The sequence below is a fragment of the Triplophysa dalaica genome, chromosome 6 (genome assembly GCF_015846415.1).
Source record: "Triplophysa dalaica isolate WHDGS20190420 chromosome 6, ASM1584641v1, whole genome shotgun sequence".
In the NCBI taxonomy this organism is placed as follows: Eukaryota; Metazoa; Chordata; class Actinopteri; order Cypriniformes; family Nemacheilidae; genus Triplophysa; species Triplophysa dalaica.
Window position 1 is genome coordinate 1,930,493 of NC_079547.1, and position 24,573 is coordinate 1,955,065.

Below are 24,573 nucleotides of genomic sequence, written 5' to 3' on the forward strand. Positions count from 1 at the left end.
CATTTCCATTTTTCAAAGATAATCATCTCTCTTGTAAGTTATAAAAATACAATAAAATATACTATATACTGTATATAAAAACCACTGATAATCCTTATAAATAGGAAAAATAATAAGATAAATACAACACAGATGTGTCGGTAATCGCAAATCAGAACACATGCACGCATGCACATATTATGACAATACTTCCTAATTTGACATTGTGTCATAGGCATAGCATTTGTTATGTTCATGTTGAATCAAAAATTAAGTTACACTCCATTCAGTACATAGCAGAGGAAATACTTTCATTTTGAACAGACTATCCATTAGATTTAAGATGTGGGCTTGCCAGAACTGTTTTATGAGTATATGTAAGTACAATGTACAAACAGGACTCCTGTAATTTCATATCATTTTTATATATTTCAGTTCTCACAAACAACTTTCCAAAACAACTGCATATTAACCGAAAAAGGCGTAGGAGGAAGCCTATTTACATTATCTGATAAGCGACACTACTTCACCAATTAGTATTACGAAATAAAACAATATAAAACTTGCAATATATGTAAAGAATAAAATTAAGCATAGAATTGAGAAAATAAAGGGTCCATAGTGAAAGTGTGTGGTTGGATTGGTAAACTTTTTGTAGTTGTTTTATTATAGTTGTGCATCATGTAAAACTACCGGACGAGTAATGTGTGAATTGTGCCTAAATTTATCAAATTAAGATTTATTTTCTAATTTATATTCCATTTAACATTAGGATGTTTGCTTAGTAAGCTTGTGTAATTTATGTTTTAGAGCCAACTGCTGCTGGATTAGGGCTGCCACCAAATTCTGATTGGTTGGTATGATGCAGTGTTTTCCTCTGATCGGTCTCTCTTCCTTAACATCCACAATTTTCAACCAACAATTAAACCTCAATAAAAATCTAATTATCATAAACAATCATGAGTTAAAATCATGAGAAGTAAACAATGTGGTCTACAGGCAACTGAAAATAACTTCTTCATTAACCTAATAAGTAAAACCAACGTGGAAAAAAGAGCGGTATGGGACTATTGTTCCAAAGCTGTAGACTTTCTAATGTCAACTCAATCTTTTAACAGCTCTTTTTCACAAAATGGCATTTCAGAATGGCCACATTTGTCAAGCTTTGAAATGCAAACCAACAAAGTTTCATAAAATGACCCATAAGCAACCGCAATTTGCGACATGAGGGCGGGTAAATAAAAACAAAGTGTTTTGAGGACATTTTTAATAAAGAACATTTTTATCACAGACAACATTATTTCGGATTTTACTATGATCTGATGTCTCAAAGGCATAAAACTTTTCAAATGACAAATAACAGATTTCTGTATAAAACAAATCTGTTATACAGTATTGTGATGATTTTTTTTAAAGGTTATTGAAGGTTTTCTTCAAGACATACGGAAACAACCGTCACCATTATTCTTATAGATTCACACACATTCAACACTAATGAGGCAAAGAAGTCCTGTGTTCTCTCTTAGTCTCGCTGGGCACAGAGAACTGTTCTGGAAATGAGCTGCATAAAAAGGCTGAGATTCAAGATGCACTTTGTTCAAGAAATCTGTAGAGAGGACGTCACTTTGTTGGATTGACAGTTCAAATAAATTCCCATTTTATCTCCAAATGGTCCTCCAGTCTAAAAGCATCTTAAGTTAAGGTTTGGATTTCGGATCATTTTGCCCATGAAATCTTATGTTCACGTGTTCTGAAAAACAAGCTGTTTGTGAGGCCGCACTAGACACCAACGGTCCGGTCTCTACATCGTGACACTGTGGAGATTCTGTCGTGGCACCAATGGTTTTGGCTTCTTGAGTGTCTGACCAATGAACAGCTCGGGGGTGCTTGTTCACATAGGTTACCTGAACAATCCAACATTAATGGATAAGGCCACCTCTGGTTTCCGGTTCCTAGTTGGGCCGGACTTCTTAGGGCCTGTGTTTTGTGTACAATCCCCACTGTCAGCATTTTCCCTAATAGACAACATTAAATCAAATGGTCAACAGATTTTTTCCACATTGCAACCAATTGAAATATGTTTTTAAGATATGATCTGTAGGACAGAAGGCACCCAAAGATTTCTCTGGAGTTTACTCTAGGTCACTCAACAGTTATGTTGGCTTGTGACCTCCAATTCAGACTGTAATACGTTTCCTAAACCCAAGTTTAATCTGATTTCACTGTTGGATCTGAATCATGATTTAGTTTGAGTCGGACATAGCAGATGAAGTCAAGTAAAGGCTAACAAACATTTTCTCTATATTCTGAAACAATCGTACCTTGTTTTGTGATTGGCTTCCTCCTCCCTGAGTCTCTGCTGTCCGATCTCATCCTGCACAGTGCAGAATTCTTTACTGGTGTCTATAAGCAGATTCTACAGAAACACAGAAAAAACATTGTTAAAATATGACGCTAATTAGAAAAGCATAAATAGTTGAGCACAGAGTTGGAAATAAATGTGTCTGTTTTCAATGACAGAACTTCCTGTTTCATCTTTTTTTAAGAAATGTGACAAAATCATGTCATTTTTTTTTTTTTTAAGTTGCATTGTATTGCACGGGAGCAAATCAATAAAGTGATTGCTTGTGGGCCAATCAGACAGAACGCGGTTTTTGATGATTCTTGCTTCCGTTTACCTTGACACCTATAATATCTCCATCTTTCAGGTAGAAAGGAGCTGCGTGTAAACCTTCAGCTTTCCTCTTCTTCTTGCGTTTTGAGACCTGTTGAGTCTGAGATTATTCAGCAGGGTTAATACACTTCACTAAAAAAATGGATTACGGTACTTGATGCTGATTGGATAATATAAACCATGGCATATTTACAGCATAGCACAGCTATGACCCCTCACTCAGATACTTTAAGTTACTGTTCTGTTACAGTTTTCATGGGATCATATCTTCTCATGAAAACATGTTTATTTAATATATACATTAGTGATTAAATCTCTCAAACTCTTTCTTTCCTCACCCAGTTGGAGACGGGCATCCAGGTGTGTTTGTCAGGCAGGTGTTTAGCCAGAAGCAGGTTGTCAGGAGTGAGACCGTACTGAGTGGCCAAAGCAGCATACAGACCCCTGGCGGTCCCGTCACGTCCGGCATCCCACAAAAACTCTTCTGCGGGATAATACGCCTTCTCTCCGGGCACCCCCATCTGAACCTTCAGCAGCAAATCCTTCGGCCTGAACAAACAGAAATATGAAATTCTCCTTTCCGCAGGAAAACACAGTATTTCTATAAATTGACTGTCATATGAGTCTCACCCGAGGTCCTCCTCTTTCATCAACCTCTGAACACACACCTCCGCCCCATTCCCCAGCTTTAGTTTCCTGCAGGACGAGGAGAATATTAGCAGCCGATTCAACGAGAAAGTGTACGTCCCTTTAAAAGCACCTCATTGTAGGAAAGGAGGTAAAAGACACAAAGCAATGAACCTGAGTGTCTGCTGTTTTCCTCTGAGTATACGAGCCAGTTTCCGTCCCTCCAGCGTCCATACGCGCAGGAACGCAGGGCTCGGCACGCACACGTCATGAAGGGCCGGCAGAGTTGTCACCTGAAAAAGTGTAGAAAGGCTTTTCTCAAGGGTGGGTGGGGTTTATGGGACTCTACCGTAATTACGGAGGTCAACAGAGTTCCCACACTTATTGACCAATCACTGACATTTCCACGACCTTTCCCGTCATTTAAAATAATTGCTGTGGGAGATCTGCATTTGATGACTCATTAGTGTACAAATGCCTCTAAAAGACTTGATGTTATCATGCTGGCCTGTGGGAAAGACCTGTATAAAGGCCCTGATATCGTCAACCATGTGGAAAGTTATTATTATTAGATAAACAACTGATAGTGCTGTCTGGCGACTATTGACCAACCTGAGTCTTGAAGTCATCTAATGAAGCCTCCTCTGATATCTCCACATATCCTACAAATCTCATCTCTGATCCAGAGCACTCTGAAAACACCACAAAACACACACACAACCCTTCAGCTGGCTGATACTGTTTAATGAAGATATTTATGATTTATGGACGTTTTCACAGAAGGATATAAAAAAATGTGCTAGAAGTCCAACCTGTAGGCAACTTCTGGTATAGCTCTTGAGCGCTGGAGCTGTCAAAAGGATCCGTGTACATCCTGACAGACAGTTTAAGGTAACCCTGAGATTAGAGTGAAAAACACAGATATCTTGTTTAAATTTAAAAAATTTAAACACACAAAGAAAAAACAAAGTCAAGAATGCACCTTTGGAGGAAGTCGCCCCTCCACCAGCACCAGCGTGTCCCCATGAAGAACCTTTGCCTCTTTCAGAGATGCATTCTGGGAAATGAGAGTAAAACCATGGTCAAAGCAATCAGGTCATTTAAGGGATGTAAGAATTCACAGTGAGCCGATTAAAATATTTGAAGATTCAAGTCGGTTCAGATGTTAAATGATTCACGTAATGCATGATTTGAACAACAGGGGGTGCTGTGTTAAGTGCATACTTGGTATATGTTGATATTTCTTTTAAAGAACATGTAAAAAAGTTCAAGTTAGGAAAAGCAAAGACACAATCCTAGTTTATGAGACTTTTTTCAATTTAGTTTACAGTGACAAAAAATATTTTTTTAGTTGACAAAGAAATGTGCAGCATTTAATAAATAACAAAAGGTCACTTGATCATTTCTAATCCATCACAATTCATTTTGTAAAAACAACGCATTGTGAGATCAGCATCGTGAGTTGTGTGAATCATTACATCTCTAGTTATTTGTTAGCATTTTAGCGAAAACTAAATTTGGGTGGGTTGCCATATAACTTTTAAATAGTCAGCTTAAAAAGTCATAAATAATACAAAAGTTGGCTGTTTGTTGGGCAACGGGTCAACTATTGTGCCCTACCTCATCCATAAGGGGCTCTCCGATCTCTTCACACCAGTCGAGTCTCCTCAAATGCCACGAGTCTCCTAAACAGATGCTCAAATCATAAATCTGGTCAAGTTAATCGCTCCTGCACATATTTAAAAAACCAGCTTTTACCTTCAAGCCTCGCCATCAGCAACATTTTCTTAAGGCACTGAAATAACAAGACGCGGCATTATTACTTGCGTTCCCGCACATCTTGATAACACAACCAGAGAGCTCACCTCTTTAACGGTTAGAGACTCCTCTACAATGACCTCCAGCTCCTGACCATCAGAGGGCGCTAGACAAACATTGAAGTACAAAAACAACTGCGAAAAAAAGTAGAAAATTCTCAGTAGAAAGTCAAAACAGTCCACACGGGTAAGACAGATGCTCTCTACAACGCACCTGTTGTGCTGTGGGTGCCGGTCCGGGGCACAGGAAGAGTGATGTCATCAACCTGATCCCCGCATCCCGAACGCTCAGATGTTCGTGCACTGGAACACATGCAAACTCGTATGCTTAAAAACTTGACACCACATTAGCAGCGATGCTGATGTATTTTCTGAGAAGGTACCTGGAGGTAAACGTTTTCCAGATCGATCCATCTGTCTCAGACAATACTCAAGACCTGACAATGAATGAATGACAAAATGAGTCTCCTGAAACATCGAGCTTGTTGAAATGTGATTTCGTAATTATCGAGTCTTGTTACCATTGAGTTTATCCAGGAGTTGAAGTCCCTCGAGAGCTTTGTCTTTCACCTCAGACAGCAGCTGCGAGAGTCACACACAACAAATCAGTTCAAACTCCACAAACAGTCTGTATCTGCGCTTGTATGTATTTATTTACCATATTTCCAGAGGCAGAGACTTTACTTATCCTCTTGTTCTGCTCCGCATCGTCCTCCTGTGTCCCATTCCGTGGGCAAAACTCCACCTGCAGCCACCGACAGTCTGACGGCGTCGTCACCGTAACAATATCACCATTCATGTTAAAGATACTGTGGAGAGACAGTTAACTTACTGTAAATCTGACTATTTATTATAACTTTAACCAACGTTACCTTGATGTTGGCAGTGTGTGTCCCTCACCTGCTGTCCAGTTCTTCCAGCTGCAGGAGCAGTAAAGCATCTCCATCTTTCAAAGACAACTCCCTTAGTGTCCTCTTCATGTCCTGAGGCGGAAAAACCTTCCAGCCGCTGGCGCCGCCTCCATCAGCCCCCGGGCGGCTCTGTTCCTGGCATAGCAGGGCCTCCTGTGGACCTAAGGCCTCGAGAACTGTACCCAGTGTGGCTCCGCCGGCGAAGGCTTTCATGGAACGCACCAGACCGTCTGCGTCTGCGTCTGCGTCTCCCTCCCCGACCCCAGACTCGTCCTCACAGCCCAGCTGCTCTGCGGAGGGACGGAAGACGGTGAGCAAAACCGGCTCCCATTCAGCGCCGGTCTGTATCGTCACACCATTGACCTGAAAAAGACGTTTTAAGGGGGTTTTTTGTCACAATATAATGCAGACACTTTTAAACAGAAGTGTTCAATAAAATAAAACACAGACAGTTGAGAGAGGTTCCGGCACTGAATCAAATTAAATATTTATAATAAATCTGTCCAGCCACTGTGTGGCGCCAGTGTTCAAGCAATTCCTCACATCTCTTCCGTTCCACACGAAGAGGTCCGTGCCATTACACACTCCTGCACTATACAGGGACATCTGGTCATCTGTCACAACACGAGAAACAGAAATAGCCCGTGAATCACTGAATCATGTGTCTGTCTGTCAGCGAGTGTTCAAAAGCAACCGTTCACCTGTAAGCGTGTCATACAAATGTAATCCAGCCGGCACATTCTTAGCCACAGTCAAAGCCATGTCTCCTTCCCAAAGATCCTGCATCTGCAAACCAAGGTCAAAGGTCACTTGCTGGTCACTTCGTGAGTTGATGTAGGTGTGATGTCACCAGACTAAAGATGTCACCTGGTAAACGGCCAGTCGCAGGTCTCCCACCGTCTGTCTGCGATCAAAGGTGACTGTGATGATGGAATCGTTGTTCGGTGCCGTGGGGTGCAGAGCTCCGTTCTCACAGCGGTAGTGAGGGGCCAGATGCAGCCGCACCTCAATGCTGTTACTCGTGGCGTCAAACTCGGTTCTGCAGACACAGAATACTTTGAAGTTACACAAATGTGTCGTACGGGTGTGTGAGCGTGTTGAATTGTACGTGACGCCACCTCCTCTGCAGAAGTCTTGCGTTCTCCTCTTGAACCATCTCCAGAAGGTGAGGCGGCACTTTGTATGCAGCGTTTCCTATTGCTGTTAAACACAACACACTATGTAACGTTTCAATATTTATAAGTGAAAATTAGAAACACAAACGTTTAGACTTAAAAACGATTTTCATCAGCATACCCTCTGGAGGTCTTTTCATGGTGGACTTCCTGTAGAAGAGCATGTAGGCGCTCTCTTTGCCCTGAAACTGTTTCTCTATATCCTTCTCTGTAATGGCTGTTACAGTCGAGTCATTCAGATCAAACCAGTGGCATCCGTCGGATGTGTCTGATGCTTCGGCCTCCATGGTCTCCGGGACGGCTGCAGGACTGAACGGTTTGGTGGGAACCGATTCTTCCGCCGCAGGAGCAGTGCTCTTCAGAGCAACACGGGTTCCGTTCGAGATCAGCAGAAACACCTCAGGATGGGTTTGAAGAAACTGGAACATGAAGTGTTGGAGTAAAATCGCCGCGTACTAGAACCTTCACACTCTCAATCCACCAGCAGCTCAAACAACTTTCAACCTCCACATCTTGCAAAATGTTCTTCTCGTTTAGTTTTGTACAACATAAGCAGCTCTGTTAAAATTGTAAATTTCTAACCTTGCTGATGGTGCCGTACTGTTTCTTGTATTTTTTGCTCCACGGTGTGCCGGTTTGATTCAGCAGCTTTTGTCCCAGCTGATCCACAAGCACAGAGTTTGACTCCTCCTGAGAAAAAGAAAAATTTGAATATTCGCAAGATTGAATGTTCACAATGCATGTTACAAGCATCAGTGCTAGACCAATTTTTTGTATGAATTATATTTTATATAAATATGCTAAATATTACTGGTAAATTCTCTAACAGCGATTTAATTTGAACAACTCATGGCAGCAAGCAGCCCTATAGATTGATGCTGTACCTGAGCAAGAATAGCGGTCAGAACAGAAAGCGGATCATCCGTGTCCACTGAATTCTCAACTTCACTGTTGTCTTCTGTCACTCTGGCCTCTTGTGTCCGGGTCTTCGTCTTAATTTTTACATCTTCCTCCTGATGACAAATCACAATAGAGGATTACATCATAAAGCATGCAGCAGAAAAAAGATTTAGCAAAGCTAAGAGATAGAGATGATGTATGATGTACGTGCTACCTGATGTACATAAAAACCTCATAAAACACAAATTAATGTCCTGAGTGTTCAGAGAAAACCTGAGGTCTATGAAACTACATGTCATACTGTACATACAGACTCACCGGTGCCTCCCAGTGGCCAAGCTGATCCACATCTTTGATATAGACGTGATAATGGCCACCGTAACATCCTCCTTTGTGTATGATGACAGAGAAGAGCTCGTACGAATACTCCGAGTCAGACCAATTGCTCTGTTGAAAACAAAGTGTGTATTAATATTCGTATTACTTTATTACTCACACAATTTGATTACTGCTGTTATCTTTTCTTTTAACGCATTCGGTTTTTGACCTCATGTTCTGTACCTGCTCACAAAATGCTCTGAGATTGAAGGTCAGAGGAAAGACGTAGCTTCCCGTCTCTTTGTAGCGTTCACACTTGGCAAAGTCAAAGTTGAACCTCAAAAGAGAAATGGTGAGGAACGGTGGCAGCTTCCTCAGCTTAGCAGACTGCAAACAGCGACATAATAAAGTTAAACAGGTTTCCCTGTAGCAGATACTGTAGTTCTCTTGAATTGCAGCTTAGCACTATTTGCAAATGCATGGGGTCATGTGATGAGGAATCCATTTTGATTGTTTAAGATGAAAGAGCTTGATGTACTACAAAACTGTGACTTTCAGAACTTGCAGCAGAATTGACTCAAGTTCATAATGTGCGTTACTAAGATAAATGTATGGAGTTTAAAACTATATTTGATTTTTCAGCAAACTCAATTTTGAGTCTCCAGTGAACATGGCCTGGGATAAAAAAAAAGACAAACAAGCGATAAAAGTCGTGACTGACCTTAGCAGCCCTGACCAGCTGGTCACATTTGCTGCAGCGATAGAGGTTTTTACCCTCAAAGAGCTCTTCCTCCACAAACATGTTCCACAGCGCCTCCTCCAGTCCACTCACACCCCGCACGGACACTGTCAGGTCCAGAAAGTCCTCCTGAGAGAGAATCAAAGGAAAGGTAAGTGAATTAAAGCACACTGAAGTCAAGTGAATTATAATCAAGTGTGAATTAAAACAAATTAGTGAAGTCAAATCAAGTGAATAAAAAAGTGAGGTGAACTCACACACACACTCTCTCATCTCACCTGTCGCTCACTGATGTTGCCGCATTCCTTGCAGGTGATCTGGTTGACAAGCGTCCCGTGGTACAGTCGGTGTATGAGACTGCTGCCCAAAGTGTCCACTAAAGAGCTTTCTAGAGCGCTGAACAGGATCCGGTTCAGCTCCTGAACATCCTGCTGAGCCATTTCCTAAAGACACAACCCAAACATTAAACCCAGACCAACATATGAGATGAACATGTTCTCACTCCAGAACTGAAGAGTTCAGTGTCACAGTCATCAGAGAGCATCCTCATTTCTCTGAATGAAGAATCAGTCTGTGACATTCAACTATGGCTTAAAGGATTCCTCATGGTTACTCAAGTAATTCTAATACCAAAAAATCATTGAGGCAATTTGTTTATTTGCAATTTCTCGAAGCCTTGTTTAATCCATTTAACTCCATCCAACTACATTGGACAAATATATTACTATTTAATAGTAAAAAAAGGAAACTTAAGGCATCATGCATAAGCTGAAGTTAGTTGTTTACCTTTTAAATTATTCTTTCTGTTATTATTGTTTCTTATGTATACATTTGTGTTATATTGCATTTTGAATGTAATATGGCAATGTAATGTATTAAATGGGTTAACGTATATTAATGTATGCGATCTCATTTCAGCAATGAAAAATATTTTTTCTAAAAATGAAACTAATTAGTTGTTCATTTTCAGAGACCTGTGTTATTTTCTCTTGTATATTCAGTATGCTAATAAAGAAATGTATTTCCGATCAAAATCTGTAGAATACTGGATTACTAAAATAATCGATAGCCGCAGCCCTACATTCATCAGTGGTTGTTCTATAGTTTGAAGGAATAATAAGCGTTACCGAAACCACCTTAAACAAAACACTAATATAGTTATATTTCAAGTTTTTAATCCGAAGTGACTCTTTGGCAATCTACCTTTTAAAAAATCAAAAGCGTCTGCTGTACGACAAGTAAAGCAAGATCCCTAAGGGCTTTGTACCTCATTGTTGGTCCATCCAAAGCTGTCAGTCAGATCTGTTGTAGAGGCCGTCTGTTCGTCCGCCAGCAAAAGACGAGCAAACAAACTCTGAAGTTCCAGTGGGATCACACGGACCTGAGATCACACAGCACAAACTGTCTATTCACCTGTCCCTCTAAAACACACACACAAGCATCAGCTCATCTCCACCTGCTGCAGCTCTCATCCTCACACGCACCTTGGCCTCCGGTTTGTCCTTATCAGCCAGACTTCCCAATTCATCTGGTCCAAGACTGAAGAGTTCCTCTACAACAGACAATCGTGAGTAAAAGCACCAAACATCACAAACATCCTCCAAGTCTTCAACTCACCTCTCAACTCAGGTGTGAACAGAAGAGTCTGGATGAGGGAGTTCAGGTAACAAGTGCCACCCTGATTCTTGATCCCGCACAGTTGGACTATACCCCGGGGTGGAGGAGGTTCGCACTCTCTCCCCTTCACAGGTTTACCTGTGCCAGGTGTGGAGGAAAAGCCGTCCCCGTCCTCCTCAAACAGATCCCCGAACATCTTCGCAACGTTTAGAGTCGATAAACCTCCTGCTCGTTAGGTTTCGTTTAGAGAAAAGTGAAAGTTTCACCTATTGCTATCTCATCTTGGTCTTCCCCAGCTCCCGGTTTACAACCGACGGGCTCACCCTGGAATAAGAAGACTTGACAGGACTAAACATCGCTTTTTAGAAACCAACCGGGGGAAAATATATATTTTACGGTGTCGTCGGTGAATCTCAGTCCTTTAAACGCAAACTGCCAATCTGACGTGACAGCGCGACTGCTTCCATATTTCAGCGCTGAGATTTCATACAACCAATGTTTGTCGATGACAGTCGCTGTATTAGTTCCGGTTTATTACACCGTTGACGCATTTACTTCATGTCTTGTTAAACGAGACAGTTTAAACCAAATCAGTCGGATATTAAATCATGATAAGGACATAAATTAGATCTGGAGTAGAACGCTGTTCGTGTTTCAGGACGCAGCCATGTTTCACAAGGAAGACGTTCAGCCGCAGTGCATTGTGGCACCTGTAGTTCTGAATGCTAACCACTCTTATTCGCGCTTGTTTTTTTGTTTATCTAAAAGAACTACAACTTTTCTCTCAGGAGCGGACGATGTATTTATATTAAAATGTAAGCAGTTATATATACTAATTGATACAATTAAGTAAAAGCATATTGTCAAAAATAGCAACATGAAGTAAAATAGGTTTAATGTAGTGCAAAGAATAAAGTATGCAATATTTCACATATAAATAGCATTATTACATTATTTTACATTTTTGGTTACTTTTTATTTGTGTTTAACAATGTATTTGTCATGACAGATACACAAAACCTGTCTGTATCCCAAACCAAGACAGATTCTGTTTTTCAGGACCCGGGAAGGGATGTCAGAAGCCCACTGACATTCTGACAGAAACAACGCAGTCCTTTGCCGAAACATTTAAATGATTAAATTGAACACATGTGACAGAGTTATCTCTGAATTTTTTACCATGCATGCCGACAGTCCTTTTAAGGAGATGAGGTAGTTTTCCAAAAGTCTCAAACTTCAATCCATTGTAAATCAGATTCGCCTCTCTGACATTGCAATGTCACAGCTGAGGATGCATAGAAAACCATTGAGTCTGTGACTTCGATTGGACCCTCAGTGGACCCTTAGCTTGAAGACTTTGGAGAGAGGTGCTTTGGCGCTAGAGTACATCAGGAATGAACCTTCTGTTGAGGTAAAGAACTCCCAGTCACTGCAGCCAATAGTGGGTAACCGATGGACCGGCACAAAGCCCTCGTATCCCTGCCACCTGTCAACAACAAACAAAAACGTTTTTTTTAAACATTCAACATGACTATGCAACATAACATCATATCTTCCGAACAATAGACCCTTAAGTATATTTTGTAGGTTTACTGGGGCTTTTATACGTAAACAAGCCAAATCTTGTCTCTAACATGACAGTCAGTATTTAAAATATGTTCAGTAATCTTCAGTTTTACTGCACACTTGAATGACATAGGTTGAGTGGTTTATTCCATATAAGCTGTGGAGTATTACCTGTAAATCACACTGTTCAAAGAGTAGGACGCTCCATCATAAGAGTTGGCTACTACTAAGAAGTGCTCATCTCCGATTGAGAAGAACTCCCAGTCCACTGCACTGTCAACAGAGTGTTAAAAGAGCTCAAATCTATGAGTTTCTCATTTAAAGCAATTGTACTTCTATTTTCATTTGTGGAGGAATATCCGAGGTGTACCGATGTTCGTTTCAGAAGAAAGGAAAGTTGAGATTAACCTGTATGTGACGATGTCTTGGAACTTGAGGAACATCTTGGTTGTCATGTCGAGTTCATATATAGTTGAGTTGATGGCATAAAGGCTCGGTCCTCTCTCACACAACATGTGTCCATTAGCAACTGCTAGAAACACTCTTTTTCCAATCTGAAACATTTCCCAGTCCGTAGCCCCGAATGTCTACAGAAAACCACATATTACAGGATTAAAGAGGAAATGCAATGGGTTATATACTTTACATGACACATTCATATCCGAAAGTCCAAACGCCATTACCAGGTACTGTTTTCTCATGGGTCTGAAACAGTTTATACACAAATGAGATGACATTATTTACATTTTTTGCAAACTTAAAGAGGACTAAAGTGCATGACTTTTTTGGGAAGCACAGCCCGACTGCATCAACATGTTGATGAGTTACATATCATATCACATCACAGAGACTTTGATTTTTGTTGATCTCAGAGATTCAATTATAGTGTAATCTCATCTAAATGCTTAATATTAACACAAAGACACACAATTAAAGCTCTTCTGCTCCTCTTTCCCCTATAAAACACATCTGCACAGAGGGAAATTCCCAGCCGACAGGGCTGACAACACATCACAAGCTGAGAGTCTGACATGTACATTACATCAGTGATTTAAAGCCAATTCAGCAGCCATTGAAATGGTTTAATACTTTTACAGCTTTAAATCAAAGCTGTTGTTACATTATTCATCCGACTTCCGATTACTGTTTATATACTGTGCCATTAGACGCGTGGTTTATTTTAAATCTAGCATATAAAATATCACGTCACATCATTGCTTTGCATTTATTTTCCATACAGTATTTCAAAGAGACCTTGTCTGTCTATAAATGCATCACCACTGTAAAGTAACCCATGAGGCTTACTCTATAGGATTTTAACAATATTGTGTGAAGAAATGCGTATTTCGTTTACAAGTCTAAAACATAAGAGTGAGAAAATAATAAATAGGAATACTTTCTATTTTCCCAGTATTACCTCAAGCTTTTACATATGAAGTCATTTGCAGCGATCGAGTGTATGACAGGATTTTAATAAATCTCTGAAGTAGCACATCGTGGTATTTTATGATGGTTGCGGCTTTAATTCACCCTATACTTAAACAACCCAAGCGATACTACTGACACCCTGAGGTGATTCTGTGAGAACAGGTGTCAGGTAAACGTAACTAACTGGGAAACACCTCCATGAGGACCTTCAATCATATTTTTGACATGATATTTTCCTAACACACTCCTTAGTCTTTGACTCATGCAGGCTGGTGATGTCTTCTATATTTACAGAAGCTTCAAAGTCAGTTATTTTGAGAATGATTCCGTGTGAACCATCATTTAGATGTTTACCCGTATACTCTGAAAGAGTTGAAATGCTCCACCGAGCCAGACATAGATTGACGAATCGGTTTGCGTGGATGTGCCATCAAACGCGTTGGCCACCGCGAGGAAGTGGTACGGCCCTACGGTGAAAAACTCCCAGTCGTACGCTCCTGATGTTGAGATGGTCTGGTTCACCTCAAACGTCTTGGTGTCTGGGTTCCACTTGTAAACAACACTGTCAATGTTGTGATCTCCATCCTCTAGAGTGATGACAGAGATGTTATTTAATGGGCTGAAGTAAGTGAACAAGTGTTTTATAGAACAAATGTTTTTAGAAATACAGCGATATATAATAATTGATTTGAAGTGTGTTGATTGTAACTTGTTTGGTTCCAATTATAAGTGTTAACACTTTATTTATTTTCTTCATTTTAAATATAAAGGACCATAATGCAAATAAGCTTTTTAAACCTTGTTGTTTGGATAGAGAGGCTTTTTGTACAATTTATCAAAAATTTCAAATAACGCAGCAAAAATGTATTTCCAACTTAGTACTAAGTTTTTCAGTACAAATAGCTTAAACAATCTCAAATCGCGATACATTAGTGCTGACAAATCGATTAATGGATTCCAAAATAAATATTTGTGTTTATATAATATGTGTGTGTTTCATATGTACTGTATATATAACAAATATTTAAATAAATATATATTTATACTTAAATATAATTTATATTCAGTACATATATATTCTACACACACAATCACACACCCACTGCTTAAAAATATTCTTGATTGACGGTGTATTTATATATAAATATACACAAAGATACACACACACGTACTGTATATTATATGAACACAAACATTTGTTTTGGAATCGATTAATCACAAATAATTGATTTGACAAACCTATGTGTGCATGTACATTTGTATGTATATATAACAAATATTTATATAAATATAGATTTATACTTAAATATAATTTATATTCAGTATACATAGACACTCACACATATATATATATATATACACACACACACACACCTACTTAAATATATCCTTGAATGTTTGTGTATTTATATTTACATATAAATGTACACAACGACACACACACATACTATATGTTGTATGAACACAAACATTTATCTTGGAATCGATTCATCGTAACTAATTGATTTGACAAATATTTACTTCTAAATGCATCATGATATTAAGTCTTGACTCCTGTGAAAAAATCCAAATGGTGTCAATCTGCCAATAGGTGAGAAAACGAATCTTGTTTTCCTGTTAAATTAAGTGTACTTTAAGTGCAGATATCTTTTTATTTAATTTCGACACATTTTTCAGAAAACAATGACAAAAACACAGAGTACGACATTCGTTTCTTTTCAGTATATTAAAATGTCGACGTGACACATCTTGATGTTAAACCGAGATCAGCTAAAGCAGAGAGTCTTGAGTTTAAATCTGCACTAAAAATTGAATCTACTATTTTTTTGAAGTGCCATTTTGCTCAACATTCTTGGGGAACGACAGCCGAACAGCATCAAGCAACCATACCAACCTGTTCTGTGATTGGCCACGGCTAGAAAAGCTTCATTATTGATGTGAAAGGCCTCCCAGTCTCGAGTGCTGTGTGTCTCCAGAGTCTGATAACGAACGAACTTCAATCTCTTGTTGCTCCACCTATAGATCACAGACGTCTCTCGTCCTCCGTTCGCTGGACCCATGGAGTTCGACACTGCCAAGAACATCTGGCACATGTACAACACACATAAAGATAAATGAGCCCGATAGAGACAAACAGAGATAAAGTTACACTTATCAGTCAGTCTGTCATTTGAATCCAGCTCTTAAATATAGAACTGCGCGGAGATGAGCCGGCAGATACGGCACATGAGTCATTATTTCACTGATCTCAATACAGAGGAGGACAGTTAAAGGGCTCCGCAGGTCTCAACAAAGAACTTTTATGGCTTCCTATTCGCTACAGTTCCACATCTTTGTTTAAGATGAAACAATTAGACTGCAGACAGACAGAAGGCTAGAAACAGTTCATTCAGGGAAGTGAATTTCTGCGGTTGACAGCTTTAGTAATTAAAACTTAAATAGATAAGTCAATGTCAAAAGATCTGTCTCCCGCAGAGAAGATCAGATTCAATTCTTTGCGCATGAATGATGTTCTCACCTTCCCACCGATAGTGAACTGTTTCCATGCCTGGGCTTTGAAGGTGCTGATGTTCTGGTAGAGCTGGAAGTGAACGCCGTCCCAGCGGTAGATGGCAGAACCCGGTTTGGTGGCTCTGTGTGCCATAGCGGCGAACAGGCCGAGAGAGGGGATCTGGAAAAGCTCAATGTCCAGCGTCTCTGAGCTGGTGTATAGATCTTGATAATCATCTACATAGTCCAGTCTGTCTTTCTCTGGGTTCAATAAACAATTTATCAGTTGATGAACGTCAATGGAAGTTGTTGAAACGCACCATAATTTTTTGCCATTGTAATATCATGGTATTCTGGTTCATGTTTTACTGAACGACCTTACCTTGTGACATAGACTGCCAGCGTGTACCATCGCAAATGAAAAGACCCCGTTTCAGAGTATCGAACCAGAGTCGCCCCTGCTCCGCCCCAGTGCATGCTGGGTTAGTCCCCAGAGTCACACGGATCTCAGTCTCTGCACATCAAAAAAGCACATAGAGCCTAACTTGTATCCCTAACATGTTCACATTCCAATATTCCTTACAAAAATAGAGCTTCATTGATCTGCACATGTAAATGAAATAAGACGCTTGTTGTTAATGGATCCACCCTGCGCGGTCTTCAGAGGAGGCGCAAGAAACCAGTAGAAGAGTGTCGAAGTCTCATAATGTGGATCAAAAGCTGATTTGAATAGTCAACACAGAGTGTGTAAACAGTGGATTGACGTGTGCCAGCGTAAACCCGCTCCATCACTGACAGAACTCACTGCGAGCGCTTTCAACAGCTGTTTTCCTTCTCAAAGCAAAGCAAGTGTCAAGTGTTTAGTTTGGGACGATAACTCAAGCGGGTTCTGGGAGATGTGTCATCGGTGTGGTCCTTCACCCCGCAGAAAGAATTATTTGGCAACGCTTCGTTGTAGCTCAATATTAGCCTTGGCTGAGATGATATGTTAAACAAGCTTGTTTTCTTTTAAGGATCTCTGTCTGAAGCATCACCATCCATTTAATTTGTACATACTGTATATAAGGCGTAGTACATTATGCTTTACCGTTTAACTTAACTTTCATCTAACCTTAAAGAAATGGTTTTAGTAATGTTCCAGGCCATTATGTGACTTTTTGGACAGGACAATTTTTTTTTTAAATGTAGATTTTCACAATATCTGAAAGCTTTCTATTGATGTATAGTTTGTTAGGATATAATATTTGACCCAGATATAACAATTTAAAACTCTGGAATCTTAGGGTGCAAAAATGCTTTTCAAAACAGAGAAAATCGCCTTAAAAGTTGTCCAAATGAAGTCCTTATAGGAAATTGCAAAAAAATATATAGTTTCAATTATTTATGATAGGAAATAGGTACAAAATATCTTCATTGAACTTGATCTTTACTTAACATCCAAAATAGATCTTTTTGACCAAAACATTGTTTTGTTGGCCATAACCACAAATATTCCCGTGCTAATTTTTGTGATCCAGGTATATAAATGTTTTTTTTCTCTTAAATATATGCATGTATCAGTATGTTTTTAAAAATAAAAATGATATGCACAGTATTTTATTCTGGGAGTTTTAGTCACCAGTAATTGCTTGACAGCCCAAAAATAGAACACTTACCATATGGAGAGAGGAGAACATCATTCGAGGGGATTTTGACTGGCAAATGCGACAGAATCGAAGGGATAGAAAGTTCAGTCAATGAGGGTCTGGATGAGGGACACACCCGTGATGTCGCGTCTGATCCGGGCAACAGGATGAGCTGCCGTAATAAACCCTTTAAGGAGAACACAAATCATTATCTGATGAACGGTTAGGAACTGTACAACCATTAGAAAAATTATACAAAACTCACAGTGAACAGGCCTTTCCACTGCTTTCGACTTCCAATGTGGAACCTGGAGCCGTGGGTATTGAGATCCGAGGGAAACGGCTGTGTATGAAGTCTGAAATACAATGGTGTAAATACATAATAAACACAGCTGAACTCCAATTTTGTGATTGAAAAGATCCCTGAAAAAAACAGATATTATATCACCAATTTAGTAATCTCTTTTATCTATTTTAGTGAATTGTAAAATATTGTTAACATCCACCAAACTTTGCTTTAACAAATGGTTTAGTAAAAGCTTAAAGTTGACAACTATCAACAGAAGGTCACATTAAAAAATACATTTGTAAACTTAATTTTTGGATTACAAAAAAGAGCCAAAACTTTGCGTTGACATGTAATAAAGTTGCATTTGTCAAATTATTTTATGTAGTCTCATGTAGATGTATATTAGCATGTTTTTATTGCTATATGAGTTTGGTTCTCACAATTCCAGCGGGATGCCGCAGTCCAGGGTCAGTGTGGCATGATGACCGCTGATGGATATCACTATAGTGTGCCATCGGTCATCCGCCAGTCGGATTCTTTTAAAACTGAGACGCTCTCTCCCCATTGAGCCTTGATAGAGCAGATGAACTTTGTCTTTAGAGAAACGCAAACCAAGCAGCAGTTGATTGACATCTTCCTTCACCACAGCGAATAAAAACTCAGTTCTCTGAAAAACAGGACACAAATTTTGGTTGTGCTTATTTCAGGTTTGTTGGTTCAAGATGTTTGGAAAATTTCTATGTGAGTGCGAACATCTTGAAAGAATTATTGATTTCAAAATCAATAAAACTTGAATGAAAAACATTTTATATTAAAACTGTACATGTGAAAATGAGTAATGAACTAACTACAGCAAGTAATAGAACTTTATTCAACTAAGTAAATAAAAAGAAACAAACACGATATACACTACTTCATAACTTTATTACAGTATAGCTTGCAACTTTTATACTTTTAATCATTTTGTTCCCAACAATTTAAAAAAATATAATAATAATATAATATTTACTTCATGGTAAACTTACCATTTGAAGATATTAAGTAGATTGATACTGACAAGTGAGTTGTACTTGATATTATAGCAGTATAATTATATTTAATTTGAATTTTCTTAAGTCATTGTGTAAATTGATAGGATTCAATCAAGTAAATAAAAAATAAACATGCTTTTTTATATACTTCACTGTAATTTCTTAAGATAAGAATAAAAAAACTCCATAAAAGGTTGAATGGGTTATAGTTAGTATATTCTAACCTTTACTCTGGTGTCTGGCACTTTAACAGTGGCCACTATGGAGAATTCAGCAGGGAAGAGAGGACAGTTGATGAAGAGCTGAGAGGATGGGAAGGTGAGATCCTGTGAAGGACTGAGAATCTGCAGTCCACGGGCATCTCCGGCCTGTACCATACGGACCCCCGCCAGAGCCCTCCCGTCACGAGGCAACACACGAGACAGCAAGTCCAGAGGATGAAGATCTGGAGACCAAGACATGAGAGAAGTTTAGAGTTTCAGAAACAAGCAGGTCAGGTATTGAGTATGCATGGACCTGTCAGCATCTGCATCCGGAAGATACTGTGAGGTTTGGCAAAAATCATATTTTTCCTTTGATGGTCTTTCTGAATGTAATTATATGTCAATTGCTTACATTCCGTGGTAGATGCTATGGACGACCCTTAAAGGAACGGTTCACCCAGACATTACATTTCTCACAAGTGAATGAATATTAAATAAAAAGCTCCAAATATTTAAGGTTTGTCTCAAAAACGTGTTGTTCCAATTCAGAAGACATTTAGTCACCCACTGGTATTATTTTAATTACTTAAATGAGATTGCACGATGGGGAGTAAATTATAAGAAACTACTTACATTTTAGTGAATTATACCTTTAAGAGCATGAAATGAATTGACATTTTCAGTCTGCAGTATTACAAATTGTTATTGCTGTAATTAAAACATTAACGAAACATTTAGGACTGTGTTTGTTCTTAAAGTCCCATCAGCCAATTAGCATTGCGATTACGGCATAATTTTCCTAAACCTCAACACAGTGATTAATCACGACATTTATAGATCAGATAATTGTCTTAAAAGCTCAGATGTTCTGCCCGTAAATGAAGATGGCAGAAGAAAGTGTGTTGCGTACTTTTTGGTAACAGAACTGACACATGTTTGTTTTATTATGCCAAACAATGTTTTAACATACTGTAAGTGTGGCAGATTAAGAGAATACTTTTGGCCACGATGTGTTTGCGTCTGCGGACTGGAATGGCTCTTTATTTAGTTTATCTCTCAAAGTATGCAAATTGTCCCCCATGCAAAGAACACAGAGAAGAGACAGTTTGAGATTCTCAAAATCGTGTTTTAAAACCTGAGCATACCGGAATATCTGAATGTAAAGACTATAAAACCATTGTTTAAATACATGCAACTAATAGTTTTAAAATGTTTGGTTTTGCTTTCTTATTCCATTAAAGAAGACACGCTGATAACAAAGAGATGTCAACTAGAAATGAAATGAAGGACTTCGACTCTTTACACATTCTCAGCATTCTTGAGTTCATCCAGAGCATTGTGGTATTTACAGCTTCTATTGTAATAACAGTCTATTAGCTCAGGTCATCGCTCTAATTACGCACCATTGTGAAACATTTCATTCAGTGTTTTCATTAAGCTTAGTTAAAACAAAACTCCATAAATGTATTCCATTGTAAATTAAAGAGGGAGTGCAGGTTAGATTAAAGCTTAAATTTAAGTTATTGGTGGGTTTAAATAATAGACAATTCTATACAGAAACTCTAAACAGTTTTAAAATCTCAAAATGTACTTTTTGAACGAGATCAGAGCACCCATCTCAGTTTGTAACTATTTTGCTTTGTTTTCAAATCACAAAATGTCATTTGCACACTATAGTATGATCTGCATTCAAGCCAATGACGGGTGGGATTAGAGGTGGGGCATTGTCATTGCTCAATTCTCATTATCATACATTTTTGTAAGTTGTACATTGTAGATATTCATTTTAATGAGACACCTTGAAAAATAATGATGAATTCCAATAAGATGCAGCAGTTTAATGCAGAAGTTTATTTCTTAAAGAAACAGTCAACACGAAGCAATAAAAACACTCTAATTATGGTTTGGGTCCAGAGCATTGGGTCAAAAAGGGACGAACCCAACCCGCTGGGTTATAAATTAACCTATGCTTGGTTAAGTCAACCCAATGGTAGGGTTCGTCCCCTTTTGACCCAATGCTGGGTTGAAGAAAATGCATCGTGTCCTTTGAAACTCATTTGATGTTATTTATTTCCATGCAACACTAAATGAGTATTTAAAAAACTTCACTTGAAACGCCATCAAATAGCTTAAAAGATCCCTTCAAGACTGTTTGACAGCTGTCGATCATTAAACCAAATAAACCATCTATTACCAATAAGCAAGGTGCCTCACCTGTGCATGGTTTCCATGGCACTACTTTCAAACTTTCTGTGAGGGGAAGAAGCAGCAGACACCACTGCAATGGAAGAAGCCAGGATGATAGCACCAGGTTCTTTTGACCTTCCATTAGACGTGACTTTTTCACAAAAGAAAAAAAATGTTTTTGGCTTAAAACTGTCCAAAATCAGTGCACTGAACTTGTCCGAGCTGGTCCAACGCTGTCCTTACGACACCTTTAAAAGTCCCGACCGTGGTCAAGACGTCTTGATGTTAAGTTTCCTGAATTGTCCAGAATGAACAGTGTCCATCATTGTTTGATTTGACAAAAGAACCAGATTAAAATCGATCAGTCATCGGCTACTTCATGAAGCAAAAACAAAGCGTGTCATCACAACACACAAGAGCAAATATACCGTTAACAGTTTGGAAGAGCAAAAGCCAAAGATGTAAGCAAAGTCTACCCATCTACTAGCTGCTGAAGTCAAGCTTTGTTCCAGTCACCTGTCACCTGTAGGATCAGATGCTAACAGATGAGAAGTGAGAGCTCCAGGGGAAAGGTGCTGTATTTAGAGAGACATTCAAATGAAGTCATGTCAACACGAGAGAGGAGGGGCTCAGAAGGAGGTACAGAGACAGGCAGACAGACAGAGAGAGATTTCCTGAGCTCCTTCATAACATAACCTCCTCCTGCTTGTTTGATTTTCATCGTCTGGGTGGAGTCGCTCTCGGTGTGTCCAGGTCTGGATTGTTCTCTCGATGACCTTTATGAAGCTCAAGTCAAGATTCTGCTTAACAACACAGTCATACATGGATTCTTTAAGTTGTTTTCAAGGCAAGGAAATAAACAACTTTAACACAATCTGCATTTTTTTGAGGAGCAACACTAGATGAGTGATTTAAAAAAATATGTATTTTGAATTGGTTTGTGTCAAGGTTATTTTGGTTTACTAAAATGAAAACGTTTCTGTTCATTGAAATCTAAAGATTATGGTAAAACTTCAACTCAATGAAAATTGTAAGTGTTGCCTCAAAAATAAACTGAATTAAGCTCAAAGCACTACAATTATAATGATAACAAAAAATGAATTAATCTAATAAAGCGACATCAAAACTATACAAATTCATGCAACTTTATATTAAATTACCATAAAAATAAAACCTAATTTAAAATACTCATAAAACTAAAATCAAAAGTATTTTAACTCCGATTTGTGCATATTTTCTCTTGTTTTAAGCATAAATTTATTGAAATTATGTTAGATTAGTCTGCCCTATGAGGAAGGAATAAACGCAAAATATATTCCCTGAAAACAAGTCATACAGTTATCATAACATATAATATATCCCTTTATTTAAGTGTGCTATTCATATTTTTTTAACTAAAAATAAGAAAGTATACATGGGTTGTTGGAGAATAAATCTTACAAATTTATATTCTTATATGAAATAATCGAAATTACACTGAGGTATACTTGATTTACACTGACCAGTCCAAGAATATTTGGCCTATGTTCTATAATCGTTTGATGGAGAAATACTACGTATTATAATGAAGTAATCTATACTTGGTTAGTGGTTGTATTCCTAATTTGATTAAGTGGCCTATTAAATATTTTCCGCTTAGTTTTAAATACTGCCTTGTAAAATTTAGGAGCTTATATACAGTAAAAAGTCAGCGTTGGGGTGGAATAATATAGTCAATTATGCTACTGACACTACTACAAATAGTAAACTGTATGTATTATGTTAAGTTCACTCAAAGGTAATTTTAATGTTTTAAACAAATAAAAATGTAGTGTACTCGTAGTTTACTAACAGTATACTTCCAAATCTACTTTCAGAAACTAAAACATGTCCTACAAGTATTGAACTAGTAACATTTTAGTATACCATGTGACTAGTGTTTTTGTGAAATAGTATTGAAATAGTATCCTAACAAATAAATTATAGTACATAGATGAATATTTACCACATATAGTATACTTAAAACATACTTGAACTGTACTTAATCAAACTTAATAAAATGAGTAGTTTTTAAAGGATAATGTTATAATATAATATTTCTAGGGCTGTCAAACGATTGATCTTTACATTATATATGACTGTAGTGTGCATACACATGCATAAAGTCAATAAATAAATAAAAACATTTATAAATTATTGGTAAATATAAATAAATATGTCCTAAATATGCATACATGCATGTGTTTATTAATACAAAATGAATATGCACAGTGCACAGACATGCATTATGTAAACACAAATGTTTATTCTGGATGCGATTGATGGTGATTAATCGTTCGACAGCCCTAAATAATACATCAAATATCTGACAAAATGTCAATAAGGCTGGAGTGGTTGTCAGGGTGTTGCTATGCAGGTTCCGTGTGCATTGCACATTGTTATGTTGATGCTATAGAATGCTCTGGGTGTTTGCTAAGTGTTTCTTTTCTATCTGCCATCATGTTTCTGACAGTCGGGTCTCTAGATATGCCTCACAGCCCTCCTTAAGTCTAAGTCTACACACTACTGTCGGCCATTTCAGTGTCCTTCAGCCACAGACATGAAGTCCAGCAGCTTATCATAGCATGTCCTTAATAATCATGATTTGTGGTCTCGTTCATGTATGAAGCTGTTCTATCCCCACCTAGTTTGGCAGGTATTTTTGTTTTGAAACTCTTTTTTTCTTTCTCTGTCTCTCCATCTGCTGATACTATTTGGGGATGTACAAGCCACTAATGGTTAAATGATTGGCCAAATGGGTGGGTTTGACTCATTAGTGGAGGCAAGAATTTCAGGTTCAAAGAGTCCGTTTGAAGATCTGTGTTCTTGGCTCTTTCAGCCCTTCACGCGAAGGCTTATTTGTTATATATGTTAGCTCAACGCAATTATCGTCGTTGTATAGATATTCACTATCAAAACATGGGATGGGCACATCACTTCTTAAAATCAGCCAGTAGCTTTTAGCGTGCAACACAATTC

The 24,573-nt window shown here is 38.4% G+C and overlaps 2 protein-coding genes across 2 annotated transcripts; both read right to left on the reverse strand.

Moving 5' to 3' along the window:
* Window positions 1-1,239: 1,239 nt before the first annotated feature.
* Window positions 1,240-11,426, reverse strand: usp40 (ubiquitin specific peptidase 40). The gene is made up of 31 exons (XM_056751214.1): window positions 10,758-11,426; window positions 10,625-10,692; window positions 10,408-10,521; window positions 9,419-9,583; window positions 9,123-9,269; window positions 8,645-8,788; window positions 8,402-8,530; window positions 8,068-8,196; window positions 7,766-7,873; window positions 7,305-7,602; window positions 7,127-7,208; window positions 6,876-7,047; window positions 6,710-6,794; window positions 6,552-6,622; window positions 5,998-6,371; window positions 5,756-5,906; window positions 5,619-5,679; window positions 5,481-5,534; window positions 5,312-5,400; window positions 5,146-5,232; window positions 5,039-5,075; window positions 4,901-4,965; window positions 4,263-4,337; window positions 4,093-4,177; window positions 3,893-3,972; window positions 3,455-3,573; window positions 3,284-3,349; window positions 2,992-3,202; window positions 2,658-2,753; window positions 2,301-2,395; window positions 1,240-1,994 (listed from the first exon to the last, which is right to left on the reverse strand). The coding sequence occupies exons 1-31, from the start codon at window positions 10,951-10,953 to the stop codon at window positions 1,880-1,882; spliced, it is 3,768 nt and encodes a 1,255-aa protein (XP_056607192.1). The 5' UTR covers window positions 10,954-11,426; the 3' UTR covers window positions 1,240-1,879.
* A 470-nt stretch (window positions 11,427-11,896) lies between these two features.
* On the reverse strand, window positions 11,897-21,783 carry tspeara (thrombospondin-type laminin G domain and EAR repeats a). The gene is made up of 12 exons (XM_056750984.1): window positions 21,604-21,783; window positions 19,411-19,631; window positions 18,596-18,822; window positions 18,132-18,222; window positions 17,897-18,053; window positions 16,624-16,755; window positions 16,270-16,502; window positions 15,646-15,835; window positions 14,106-14,338; window positions 12,732-12,910; window positions 12,495-12,596; window positions 11,897-12,243 (listed from the first exon to the last, which is right to left on the reverse strand). The coding sequence occupies exons 1-12, from the start codon at window positions 21,716-21,718 to the stop codon at window positions 12,090-12,092; spliced, it is 2,034 nt and encodes a 677-aa protein (XP_056606962.1). The 5' UTR covers window positions 21,719-21,783; the 3' UTR covers window positions 11,897-12,089.
* Between the last annotated feature and the right edge of the window lie 2,790 nt (window positions 21,784-24,573).

Coding starts and splice junctions, on each gene's coding strand:
- tspeara (XM_056750984.1), bottom strand. CDS start 21,718: ATGGAAGGTCAAAAGAACCTGGTGCTATCATCCTGGCTTCTTCCATTG. Junction 19,632..21,603: donor GCCATGGAAACCATGCACAG/GTGAGGCACCTT, acceptor CTTGGTCTCCAG/ATCTTCATCCTCTGGACTTG. Junction 16,756..17,896: donor TGTTCTCCTCTCTCCATATG/GTAAGTGTTCTA, acceptor TTTGATGTGCAG/AGACTGAGATCCGTGTGACT.
- usp40 (XM_056751214.1), bottom strand. CDS start 10,953: ATGTTCGGGGATCTGTTTGAGGAGGACGGGGACGGCTTTTCCTCCACA. Junction 3,350..3,454: donor GGAAAACAGCAGACACTCAG/GTTCATTGCTTT, acceptor CTCGTCCTGCAG/GAAACTAAAGCTGGGGAATG. Junction 2,396..2,657: donor GAGATATTATAGGTGTCAAG/GTAAACGGAAGC, acceptor GTGTTTCTGTAG/AATCTGCTTATAGACACCAG.